The sequence below is a fragment of the Ictidomys tridecemlineatus genome, chromosome 3 (genome assembly GCF_052094955.1).
Source record: "Ictidomys tridecemlineatus isolate mIctTri1 chromosome 3, mIctTri1.hap1, whole genome shotgun sequence".
Classification (NCBI taxonomy): Eukaryota; Metazoa; Chordata; class Mammalia; order Rodentia; family Sciuridae; genus Ictidomys; species Ictidomys tridecemlineatus.
Genome location: NC_135479.1, coordinates 139,861,588 through 139,875,064, shown reverse-complemented (window position 1 = coordinate 139,875,064; position 13,477 = coordinate 139,861,588). Strand labels below are relative to the sequence as shown.

The window sequence follows — 13,477 nt, the reverse complement described above, 5'->3', positions numbered from 1 at the left end:
GTAGGTTTTAAAAGTGAACAGATTGCTTTTCAAAGTCTACTAAGGAACAGACATTTTAGGAATTAATAAGAACTCATTAATTATTTCATTTAACTTCAGTACTTCAACTAGTATCATTTTATTCAAGAAATATCTTCATATTATTGGTCCAGCAAAGACTTTATTAGGGGCTGGGAGTGTGGCTCAGGCGGTAGCGCGCTCGTCTGGCATTCGTGCGGCCCGGGTTCGATCCCCAGCACCACATACCAACAAAGATGTTGTGTCTGCCGAGAACTAAGAAACAAATATTAAGATTTCTCTCTCTCTCCCCTCTCTCACTCTCTTTAAAAAAAAAAAAAAAAAAAAAAAAAGACTTTATTAGTTGTGAAATTAGTAAAATGAGTAGTCATCTGAGGGGTTTGTTTGGTATCAGTATGGTGTTTCCTATCCCTTGGTAGATTTTAGGTTTAGCAGGCATAAAAACAATGTTGAGGTTACCAAGTATAAGAACATTTGAAAAGAATGTTCTAGTAAAACTGTCTCTTGGCATGAATACTGTACATATATACTTCTCCATATTTGTGCCATGTTAATTAAAAAGTTATGTGTTAATATTAACTGAGGACAAATTAGGAATAATCACGTAACATTTAAACGAATAGTACTTTTCAAGCAATATTAAGGAATCTGTGACTAAACTGCAGTGACACCTACCTCCTATCTAAACTATCACACCGATTAACAAATATCTACTGAGCCCATATTATATTCCAGACTCTGTGCTAAGTATTGGGACAACAAGGAAGAAGATAGCCATGGGCTCAGCCTTCATGTTTTAGTTAAGTAATATATATTTTCTCCACGTTGTAAATGAGTAATGTGCATTTTCCCTATTGGTCCTTTTTAAATAATATTATTATTATAATTAAACATGTCATAAAAATTTTATAAAAAGAAAAGAATCCCATCATGCCACCATGCTAATATATATATAGCTTTCACTTTGAAGATTCTTTTTTATTTTTATTTATAGGCAATTTGCTTCGTTTTCTTTTTCTAGTTACTATCTTTTCTTTGTTGAAATACGTTTTACACACAGAAGACTAAAATAAGAATACTTATAAACATTCAGAGAATAATGGTAAAATGAAACCCATTTACCCATCCCTCTCACATTAAATTATAGAACACTGACGGAATATGGAACCTCTTTGAGTGCCCCTCCCAGTTGTCACGTACTATTTCCTGAATATAGCAACTTAACTTGTTTTTTGTGTTAATCATCCTCTTAGTTTTCTCTATAGTTTCACCACTTGTGTTTGTACCCCATAACAACATTACTTAGTTTAGGAAGAGGTGAATTACCAACACAAGCTTAAGAAAAGGGCTATTTTGCCATTTATAGAGGACAGCTCACTAATGAAGGGAGGCTAAACATTTGAGTCTCTGGTTTCAGCTTCTTATAAAATATTGAGAGTTCATAAGAGCCCTTTTTGTAGAAGACAAAAATTGTGAGTGAATCCTGTAAAATATATATGTCTCAGAACATTTGGTGTGAACCAGCTACCAGACTTTCAGCAAGAATGTGGGCAGAGGGAGTAAGGTGCTTAGTATTTTTTGCTTCTAAGCAAACTATGACCTACCTCCAACTCTCAGGAGCAGATTGAAGCCAGAATTCGACTGGGGGGAAATTAGTCTTCAGCCAATCCAGCAGCAGAGTGTGAAGTTGAGAGTATTGACTTCATCAGCAGATGGTCAACAGAAGCCAAATACAGAAACAGTTGAGACTACTTTCTCTAGGATGTTCTGTCCTCTGGTTTGGAAAGGTGATACAGTAGCAGCATGAAGTGTGTAGATGAGTCTTCCATGTCTGTCTCTTGAGGAAGAAAGTAACCCCTATCAAGACTAGAATGAAGCTCATAGTTTCTTCTGCCCTGAGTCAGAAAATCAAGACAAAAACAGGGTTAGTATGAGTTTTGTAGAAATTTCACTTTCCCTTTACCATTTGATCCTCAAATAGCATGAATTCCTACAAATTCCATACTTCTTGCCACTATATTTGATAACCATTCTGGATTTGTTGGGGTTTTCTATATTTGTGCATGTTTATCAAAGTCACATTACTCTAATCTGAACCAGGATTTCTTTACCTTTCTAGATCTAACTCATTCTTCTTTCTTAGTTTCCTCTCATTTTGTTGAAGCACATGCTCCCCCTCTAATTTCTGTGAAAGATCTGTAGAAACGGAATGTGAAAATGTGTGTCTGAAATGTCTTTCTTATGTTGCTTTCATATTTGATTGTTAGTGTGGTTAGAATTTGTAACTTGTAAACAAATTTCACTCAGAATATTGCCTCCTTACTACAAGGTTCTGGTGAAAAGACTGAAGTCATTATGAGTGTTAATCTTTTGTAACCCTTTTTGTTTCTTTTTCTCTTTGAAATTATTCTGAATCTTTTTTAATGGCTCTAAGGATTGAAAGTAACTTGCACTTTACCGAGAGCTACTTTCCCTGCCCCATTCCCTTTTTTTTTCTTACACAGGGTCTCCCTAAGTTGCCCAGGATGGCCTGAAACTTGTGATCCTCTTGCCTCAGCCATCCAAGTTCACTGGGATTATAGGCCTGTGCCACCATGCCCAGCTATTGTTCTGAATCTTGATCCAGGTTTCTTTTTTATCTATTGTCTCTGGATGCTTGCTGATCTTTTTCAATGTGAAAACTAATATTTTTCAGTTCTTTGACATTTTCTTGAATTACTTTTCTTTCTTTTTTTTTTTTTTTTGGTAGCAGGGATTGAACTCGGGTGCACTCAATCACTGAGCCATCCCCAGCTCAGTTTTGTATTTTATTAGAGATAGAGTCTCACTGAGATGGCTTAGCACCTTGCCATCATTGAGCTGGCTTTGAAGTTTCATCCTCCTGTCTCAGCCTCCCGAGCTGCTGGGATTATAGGCATGCACCACCATGCCCAGCCTTGAATTACTTTCTTAATGATTTTTTTTCTTTTTTTCCCCTGTTCTTTCTGAAACCCTTTAATGGCCATTGAACTCCCTGTTCTGATCTATTTTTCTCTCTTCTCCTCTAATTTTTTGGAGATTTTCTTACCTGTATCTGCTAATCCTTCTCTTCAGTTTTAACATTTGTTAGCATGTTTTTAAACTTTCTGAATTTTTCTTTTTACAGAAGCCTCCCTGTTTCTTTTTTTTCTCAGTTCTCTAAAGATATATTTATTTATTTATTTTTGAATACTTTCCCCCTCTTGTGAGGTTTCTTTTTATTCCATATCTGTGTCTTTATTTTGGCCTTTATATTTCTAATTAGAGATCTGGCATTTCTTGGATTTTTGTCTATGATTAAGTTTAGGAAACAAAAAAAGCTGATTTTAAGTTTTGAACATGTGGATAATACTTGTGTTTTTTATTGTCCAGTAATCTGGATGGGTCATTTGTTGGGGAAGTGGTATCTGAATCGTTGGGTTTTTTTTCTCTAGGATTGGTAATTTCCTAGAAGAAAATTTTCTCATCTCCTGTGTGGTTGATTAAACAACTAGATATTGAACAGGAAAAGAGTGTGGGCAGGAGAGAGTCTCAGCATCTAACATTTAATTTACAAAGGGTTACTTACAAACCTTTTTATCAGCTGAGTGTCTGTACTCTTACAAGCCCCCTATATTTTCTAATCTAGAGAATTAACCACCTTGTTTCTTTTACTCTCCAGAAACTAAACCTCTGGACTTTATAAACAGATTTCACTCAGTCATCTTTATAGTAGCACTCCTCAAAACCTCCAGATTCAGAAGTACCTGGGGCTGTCAAGTTCCTGAGCTTTTTCAGGAATCTTTAATGTAAACTGCTTAAGGTTCACTTTTCTAATTAACAAACTCCTGAATTTTGTTACTTTTTGTGTACCTTTTTGCTATCTCTGCGTTTGTCTTTATATAGAATTTATTTAATGTCATTTAAATGAGATTTCAGTAGAAAGCAAAATTAAGATGTGTGTGTTCAGTTCATCACCTGAACCTTCATCATCTGATGTCTTTTGTGTCTCATCTTTAAAACCATAATTTTGAAAGACTATAATGGTTCATTAGGTGAAAGTTCTGTATTTAAATTATCTAGAACCATGTTTAAAATGTAAATTGTTTTAATTCATTTTACCTTCCTTTTCTTTCATTCATATTATTTCTTTCCTTTAAGCTAAATTTCTGTAGGAATAATTACTATGCTAAATGGGTATGAACTTCTTAGGGCTCTTGAAAAATATCACCAATTTCCTTTCACAAAGAGTTGAATCATTTTGCAGTTCTTCTCCAGTTCTAAGTGAAGTATTTAATCTTTCTTTTCTGCCTTTAGTGTCAGAAGTTCTTCTCTTGTACTTAACATTAATTACAAGTTACAGGTTTTACTTTGGTCTGTGAACTCTTTAGTTTGTTCCCAGGAAATGGCATTTATTGCCTCTTCTCATATCTTGATCAATCACCTATAGTTTATTTTCAGGGTAAGAAAGGAGAAAAGACATGGCTCACATTTACTTTGGATTTTAAAACCATTTTCCTGGTGATACTTTTATTCAGTCTAAAAGTTTGAAGATTTTTTTTTTCCCTATCTGATCTTCTCAGTATCCTAAATTTGGATTTAATCTTAACCATTTGGGCAGGCTCTCATTTCCTTGTAAGCATGCTTATTTTTTACTGAGACTAAATCCTTTTTGTTTGTATCTTTGTTTTGTAATATCTATTTATAGTGAAATGCTTTCAAAGCATACAAATAATTGTCTATAGATGTACACATGAATTAAATTTTCCCTTTTTGATTTATTTTTGTTATTGTTGTTTTAGGTGGTGCTCCCTACATTTATCCTAGAGAAGCGTTCCTTGCTGGAAATGTATGCAGACTTTATGTCTCATCCAGACCTATTTATAACCATCACTAACGGAGCCACAGCTGAGGACAGAATGATTCGCTTTGTTGAGTACTACCTTACCTCATTTCATGAAGGCCGTAAGGGAGCCATTGCTAAGAAACCGTACAATCCTATAATTGGAGAAACATTTCACTGCTCCTGGAGGATGCCGAAAAGTGAGGTTACACCCAGTGTTGCTAGCAGCTCTTCCACCCAGGCAGTCACAAATCATACTTCTCTATCAGAAGATTCTTTAAGCCAGGTGGGATCAGACTATTACACAGTCAGATTTGTTGCTGAGCAGGTTTCCCATCATCCTCCAGTCTCAGGATTTTATGCAGAATGTGCAGAAAGGAAGATGTGTGTAAATGCACATGTCTGGACTAAAAGCAAATTCTTAGGCATGTCAATAGGTGTGACAATGGTTGGAGAAGGTAAGTAGAAAAATTGTTCTTCAATTTTTATTATCAAACAATAGCGGGCTGGGGCTGGGGTTCAGTGGCAGAGCACTTGCCTAGCATGGGTGAGGCACTGGGTTCAATCCTTAGCACTACATACAAAAATAAGCAAATAAAATAAAGGCATGTTGTCCATCTTAAAAAAAAAATTTTAAAAACTACAGTTTTTAATTTTGGGAATCTGTATAAATATTAATTACAAATTGGAAGTTTTGTGTGTACTGCTTTTTTTTTTGGTCTGATTCCTAGTGTGTTCCAGATGTATGTTGAGGCACAAGAAAAGTGTGTGTGTGTGTGTATATATATAAAATTTTGGGGGGGGCGGGGATACAGGGTATTGAACTCAGGAGAGCTTAACTGCTGAACCACATCCCTGGCCCTTTTTAATATTTTATTTAGAGATAGAATCTCACTGAGTTGCCTAAGGCCTTGATAAGTTGCTGTGGCTGGCTTTTTTTTAGTCCTCCGCCTCAGCCTCCCAAGCTGCTGGGATTACAAGCATGTACCACCATATATTACAAGTATATCTGTGGACTAATGTGAATTTTTCTTTAAAGTAAATTATTTCTGATTTTAAGTATACTGGGGATTAAATGCAGGGGCACTCGAACAGTGAACTGCATATCCAGCCTTTTTTATTTTTAATTTTGAGTCAGAGTATATGTTCAAAGTTTTATAAAATTAGGATTATTTTTATGTATAGTGTTCTGCTATTTTTTTTACAAAATATATTAATTTTCCCATGACATTGATGCAGCATTTTAATGACTATATAATACTCCGTGAGATGCATTTACTATCTTTTATTAAACTACTTTTCTGTATTTGGACATTGAAATTGTTACCCTTATTTTCATTATTATAAAAATCACAAGAAATGTCTTCTAGGAAAGTTTTTATATATATCTCTTATATTAGCAGCCACTCACGGACTATTTTAAAAATACATTGCCAAATTTTAATTCTATTTCATCAAAAAATTATGAAAAAATAATTTGAGAAAATAGTGTCTTTTGGGCAAGGATACAAAATGAAAACAAAAACCTCCACAGAAATCCTTAAAACGTTAATGAAAACATAATGACAGAAAAAAGAAAAACTGTGCAAAGAATAATTTGTTGTGAATGTAAACTTGCAATGTAAGCATGGCATAAATCATCCTGACTCTTAACATTTTAAGATTATATTATAGCTTATAAGAAAATAGTTCATTCTCCTTTTCAGTTTTCCCTCTTGTTTAAGTTCCATTGTGATATGTTTTACCAATTTACCAATCAAGTTAATTATAACTTTTATAATATAAAAAAAATTATATTTTGTTAGTTAAAAAAAAAAAAGTTTGCCACCTTCTGATACATGCTCTATACCATTAGCCTTAGGCCCATTGTAGGTCAGTTTGTTTATTTTATAGATAAAAAAACGAAGTTTAGAGTGATGGGACATGTCAAGATTATAAAGGTTGAGGCATAGCCACATTTAGAACCTCACCTTTCGACCCTCTCATCCCAAGGACAGTTGTTCTTTCCAGTTTATGTAACAGAAAGAATCTAGTAATGGTAATGTTTTCCACTCCCAAAAATGGAGAACATTTTTATAGAAATGAGGAAAAACATTACTGTGTTCACCATAATTTAATCTTTTTTAAAAAATTGATTTAAAAAACAAACAAACCATGCTTTAATCTTGAAGGAGGTGTATAATAATAAAATTTTTATTATCAAAATGCTAGTATATATTCATTCATTGTGTTTTGGAAATTAAATTTCTATTGGTTACCCTTAGCAAGAAGTAAATAAAATCAGGGAATGGCACTTATGAAAATTAATTTTGTTCCCCTTATACTTTTCTCTTTTTTTAATAGGGAAATATTCATTTATTTAATAGATAAATGAGATTTTAGAATTCTGTGAATCTCAGTTATCCTAATGTTTCCATTCTCACATGTATTCAAAACTGGTTGTGTATTCTTCATATTTTAAATGCTACATTTTTCACTGCTTATGCTAAATATATTCTTAGAAATGAAAAATCAAAAACCCAATTTAAAGATTACATATTTTTACAAAAGTAATAAAAATGCAGCATCCTTCCCAATTTAGCATTAAGTTATTAACCCTTAAAATATACACAAGTATGTTGTTTATCTTCTGACAGTTTCTGTTTTATAAATGTACTACAATCAGAAACATGTTTCTTCTGAAATGGCTCAATACTTTTTATTTATTGTTGCCCTTTATGAAGACTCTAAAGAGCAATAATAAAAAAACAATAGTTGATGTTGCTTTGGGTAGATTACATTATAATCTCAGTTTGTCTTTGGTTGTCCTAAAAACCATATAAAAATATTATCGTGACTCTTGCCCTTATTTTTGAACATTAAGAACAGAGTGGGCACAGTGGCATTCGCCTGCAATCCTAGCAATTTGGGAGGCTGAGGCAGAAGGATCCCAAGTTGAAGCCAGCTTAGACAACTAAGGGAGACCCTGTCTCATAAAAAGGACTGGTGGGAGAGCCCTTGCCTAGTGTGTGTGAGGCACTGGGTTTGATCCTCAGCACCAAATAAAAATATATAAAAAATAAAGATATTGTGTCCATTTACAACTAAAAAATTTTTTAAATATATAAATAAAAAGGGCTGGGGATGTAGCTCAGTAATTGAGTTCAGTCCCCAGTACTGTAAAACAAAAGAACAGTGTACTTAGTGAGCATTCATTAAGAGAGAAATGCGTGAGTTCATTCTAGAAGTTCATATCCAATTAAATATTTGGTCTGGTAAGACACAGGTAAAAAGCTCAGGAAGGTTAATAATGTAGCTCATCTATCCTATAGTGTCTCTTAATTTTCTAATATAGATTGAGTACTCATTAATGTAATTCCCTTTTTAAAACAATCTTTAATATAGCATCACTTAATATTGAACAAACCCCCATTAGAACAATACTTGTTTAAAATCCACCACTTACACCAAGTGCTCACCAAGTGCTCACCTAGCTACTTAAGAGGCTGAGACAAGAAGATCAAAAGCTCAAGGCCAGGGGCTGAGGTTATAGCTCAGTAGTTGAACACTTGCCTTGCATGCATGAGGCACTGGGTTTGATCCTCAGCACCACATGAAAGAAAGAAAGAAAGAAAAAGAAAGAAAGATAGAGAGAGAGAGAGAGAGAGAGAGAGAGAGAGAGAGAGAGAGAGAGAGAGAGAGAGAGAAAGAAAGAAAGAAAGAAAGGAAGGAAGGAAGGAAGGAGGGAGGGAGGGAGGGAGGGAGGGAAAGATATTGTGTCCATTAAAAAAAAAAAAAAAGTTCAGGGCCATCCTGGGCAACTTAGCAAGATCCTGTCTCAAATATAAGAGTAAAAAGGACTGAGGGGTCTAGCTCAGTGATAGAGCTCCCCTGGGTTCAATCCCAAGTATCAAAAAACAAAGCGTCACTCACATCTCTTGTAGCTTCACCTTAAATATTTGGCAATTTATTTTATATATTCATATATAATTTACAAATTATTAGTTTTTATGATAGAATTACATTTTTTCCTTCCTTGATATACATAGACTAGAGTGAAGAACACTTTTCCCATCATATTATCTGAGTTTAAGGCCTATCTATCCCTTATTTTATTTTATTTTGAAGTATTGGGGATTGAATAGGAGCTCATGCATGCTACAACTGAAATACATTCCCAGCCCTTTTTAATTTTATTTTTAGAGAGGGTCTTTACAGTGTTGCCCAGATTGGGCTCAAACTGAGATCCTTCTGCCTCAGCCTCCCAGTACTTAGAATTCCAGACCTGTACCATCATACCAGCTATATATACCTTTATACAGTAGCTATTCAGTTATTCTCAAACTGCTGTGAAAAAGTTATTAGTACTAACTAGTGACCAGATCTTAACATGGTACAGTATAACATGTCCTTGAGCTCTGCCTAATGGATTTTTTTTTTTTTTTTGAGCATTAGCGGGAACTCAGATAGTTTCCACTATAACATTTATTATTCTCATAAACCCCAAAGGGGTAGTAAGATCATGGTGAAATAAATCTGATTCACTATACCAGGAAATGTTATCAAATGTAATTGTAAATGTAGTCAGTATCATCCAATGTTAAATGAAGGTTAAACAAAATAATCATGTGGGAAGATAGGAATCATGTACTAGGTCATGTAGTGGACAGGGAAAAAAATAGTGAATTTTTTAGTAGCACTATGTTTTAAAAAGATGTTAACCATGTTTTCATACACAGGCATCCTCAGTCTACTGGAGCATGGAGAAGAATATACTTTTTCTCTTCCTTGTGCATATGCCCGGTCAATTTTGACTGTTCCATGGGTAGAACTTGGTGGCAAAGTCAGTGTCAACTGTGCAAAAACTGGGTATTCTGCCAGCATTACCTTTCATACTAAGCCATTCTATGGTGGTAAACTGCACCGGTAAGAACATTTTAATGGTATCTCTTTGATCTTGTGTTATAATTCCTTATTCTTTTTCTGCTTTGTTTATGTAGATGGGATTATATTTTTATGTTTATTTTTTATTTAAAAATTTATCTTTCTAGACATTCTGGAAATAATAACCTAGTTTTAAAAATATTAACACTATTAACATGTTGATTCTTAGAAAATTTTCCTGATGAAGTAACTAATGACATGTAGAACAGAATTTTTAATAAATGAATATACAAATCTCTGGCCCAGTTCTGCCTAAGAGGAATTATTAATACTGAGAAAACTTTCTTGATAAAATAGCTAATGATATGTAGAATAGAATTTTTAGTAAATCAATATGCAATATCTGACCTAATGTTGCCTTGAAAGGAATTCAGATTTGGATCCAGGACTCAGTAATCATTGCTTTTGCCACAAGTTAGGGTGAAAATATGTCTAGTATAAGAAATAGTTCAAGAAACACAATTAAAGTTAGTTTCTTTAGACACCAATACTGAATGCTGACTTCTGTCTGAATTCATCTAGGAATTAGCCCAGTTATAATAGTTCTTTCATGCTTTGTATCTTCAGCACTTCTCCAGATTACCCAAACTACATGAAGACAAATTTTTCAGTAAGATCTTCAGAAGAATACTTATTCTTTCCTTAAGTGTTTTGATGTCTATTCTGACTATCCTGCTATAAACTTTTTTGGGGGTTGGGGGTAGGGATGGTACTGGGTATTGAACCTGGGGTACTTCACCACTGAGCTACTCAGCCCTTTTTTATTTTGAGACAGGGTCTTGCTAAGTTCTTGAGGTTGGCCTTGAAGTTGAAATTCTGCTTCAGCATTTCAAGTTGCTAGTATTGTAGGCATGTGCCACTGTACCCAGTTTTTCCTACAATTTTTTTTTCCTCTTTCTATAGTTTTTTATTAGTACAATAATAGGATTTGGGGCTGGGGATGTGGCTCAAGCGGTGGCGTGCTTGCCTGGCATGCATGCCGCCCGGGTTCGATCCTCAGCACCACATACCAACAAAGATGTTGTGTCCGCCGAGAACTAGAAAATAAATATTAAAAAAAAAAAAATATCTCTCTCTCTCTCTCTCCCCCTCCTCTCTCACTCTCTCTTTAAAAAAAAAAAAAACAATAATAGGATTTGTTATTGTGTATTTGAACATACACATAATATTTTTTTAAAGCGATGCTGAATTCTTTTTTTTTTTTTTAGAATTTTTAATATTTAGTTGTTAGTTTTCAGTGGACACAACATCTTTATTTTATTTTTATGTGGTGCTGAGGATTGAACCCAGCGCCCCGTGCATGCCAGGCGAGTACGCTACCACTTGAGCCACATCCCCAGCCCTACACATAATATTAATAATATAATTTAGCCAATATCACTTCCCAACACTTCCTGTTCCTATAAACTTTTTATTGAAAAAAATGATATATATACAAAATTGATGCATTTTTGCCAAAGAAAAATTTAAGCACTTTGAAGTAGACACAGTATATTAGTAGGCCCAAAACCTGCCTCATGCCCTGTTAACAGTTTCTCTCCCTCTCCATCTGCTTCTGTCTCATGTTCACCACTTAACACCCCTCCTACTTGAGGTGGTCATTATACTGATTTCTAAAACCATAGATTATTTTTTACCACTTTTTCAATTCTGTGACATTGTACACATATATTATGTTCTCTTTCATATCTAACTTATTTTGCTCAGTGTTATATTTTTGAGATTCATCCATGTACACTTGGAGTTAATGCTCCTTACAGAGGATCACATTCCATTGTATGACTATGCCACAATCTATTTTTTTATTCTAATGTTGATGAGTATTTGAAATTTCTAAATTTTGGCTATTCCAAATACTGGTACTAGAACAGTATTTGGTGAACATATGTGTGAATGTCTGTTGAGTAGATACCTAAGGATGGAATTTCTGGGTTCATAGGATTAATAAATTGAATTTTATTAGATACTGCCAGTTAATTTTAAGTGGTTATATCAAAACACACTCCAGTTGTATATGAGACCTTCATTTGCATATAGCCATATTACTTCACTGGAAGACTGGTACTCAACAGTATTGAAGGAAGTACAAAAAAGCTAGGTTCTGAGGCATTGAATGGGCCTTTAAAATATAGATTTCAAAACACTGAAATAGCAAATATTAACAAAATACATAAGCATAACCACTAAGAGATTTTCAGAATAATTATTTCCATTTAGAGATGATATTAATGTGATCACATTTTATTATGAGTGCTTCTTCTCATTCCTCTCATCATAGTGATCATAGGATTCAAGCCTTAAAACTAGAAGGGACTTGAAAAGTCACTAAAGCAGAATTCACTAGATGCTTAAATCTTTTTGTAACATTTCTGGTAATTGATTTGTTCAATCTGTGTTGGAACATATTATTAGCACAGAATTCAAAATGTAAGGCATCCCCTCATTTATATAAAGTTAGAGCTGAAATCTATATCCCCATGACATTCTTATATTGGTGAAAATGGACTTCAGAGTCTCTGCTTCAGTAGAATGTCTAGGGGAAATAAAACTGCAATAATAACTTTTCCAATTCCAGCTGTTACTGTCATATTGATAATTTTTAGGGGGACATGTAGTTTTTATTCTCTTCAGTTTATTTTCTGGATAAGAAGCTGTAGAACAATTTTAGTTGTCCATTTTGCAAAGTATTTCCAGGTTCTAAAACTTCACTCTAAGAGTATATATGTGTACATATGTATATTTGTGTGTTTGTGTATGTGAATTCCTATACAGCTCATATTATCTAAAACAAGATTTTTTGGAAAAACACATTGTTTATATACAAACTTGTTTCTTTGATTATTTCATCTTATTTCCCCCAAATGGCTGTGAGCTTTTTGACATACCTGTTCTGTTTGGAGGCCTCCATTATAGGAAGTGATATGTACATATTTACATGTTTTTCTTGGGAAATAGGATTGAGTATGAGTTTCTTTCCTCTGAGAGATAGAGTCTTGTCTGCACTGTCAAACTGTAGCTATTCATAATAATCCTTTAACACTACTAGTGAACTTCTTAGATATGAACATTGGATTTGAGATTTTAGATTGTACACGATTGATATCTCCTTTCTTCTCTAGCATAGCCCTTCATAAGTTTCAGTACAGCTATTGTGGGCTCTCATTTTTCTCTTCTGTGAGTTTAATATCTTTATTTTTTTAATAGTCACTGGTAACATGAAGAACCAAGAGGTAGTTTTGCTATTAGCATGTTTTACCCACGTAACTGAAATGAAAATCCTAGAGGCACATGTGGGAGTAGATCAGTAGACTTTAATAGCATTGTACAGTGTACAGTGGTGATCAGCCTAGAAGGAAGTACTGAAGATTGTAAACACCAACATACATGGAAATTCGTGTCAGAACATTTAATTGTATCTAACTAAAAATCTATAAACGTACCATCATTTCTTTAACTTTCAAATTAAGTATGTTTGTTTATATTCTCATTAAGCCCTTACCATGATTTCTTTTAATCCTGATGTAAGAATTCCACACAATATTTTTTGCCAGCTAGCATTCAAAGGCATTTTCTTTTTGGTACCACCCAAGTGGTAGTGAAAATATTCTAGATGCAGATAATTGTGGTAATTTAGCCACTGTGTACATTTATCAGCATTAATCAGGCTATACACGTAATATGAGTATTTGTTACATG

At 34.0% G+C, this 13,477-nt stretch overlaps 1 protein-coding gene across 1 annotated transcript in view; it reads left to right on the top strand.

The window, feature by feature from the left end:
• LOC144375737 (oxysterol-binding protein-related protein 11-like) overlaps positions 1-13,477 on the top strand; it is a 116,866-nt gene that overhangs the window by 81,869 nt on the left and 21,520 nt on the right. The window contains 2 exon segments of the mRNA XM_078041170.1: positions 4,818-5,316; positions 9,577-9,763. Coding sequence (XP_077897296.1) covers positions 4,818-5,316; positions 9,577-9,763 — 686 coding nt within the window.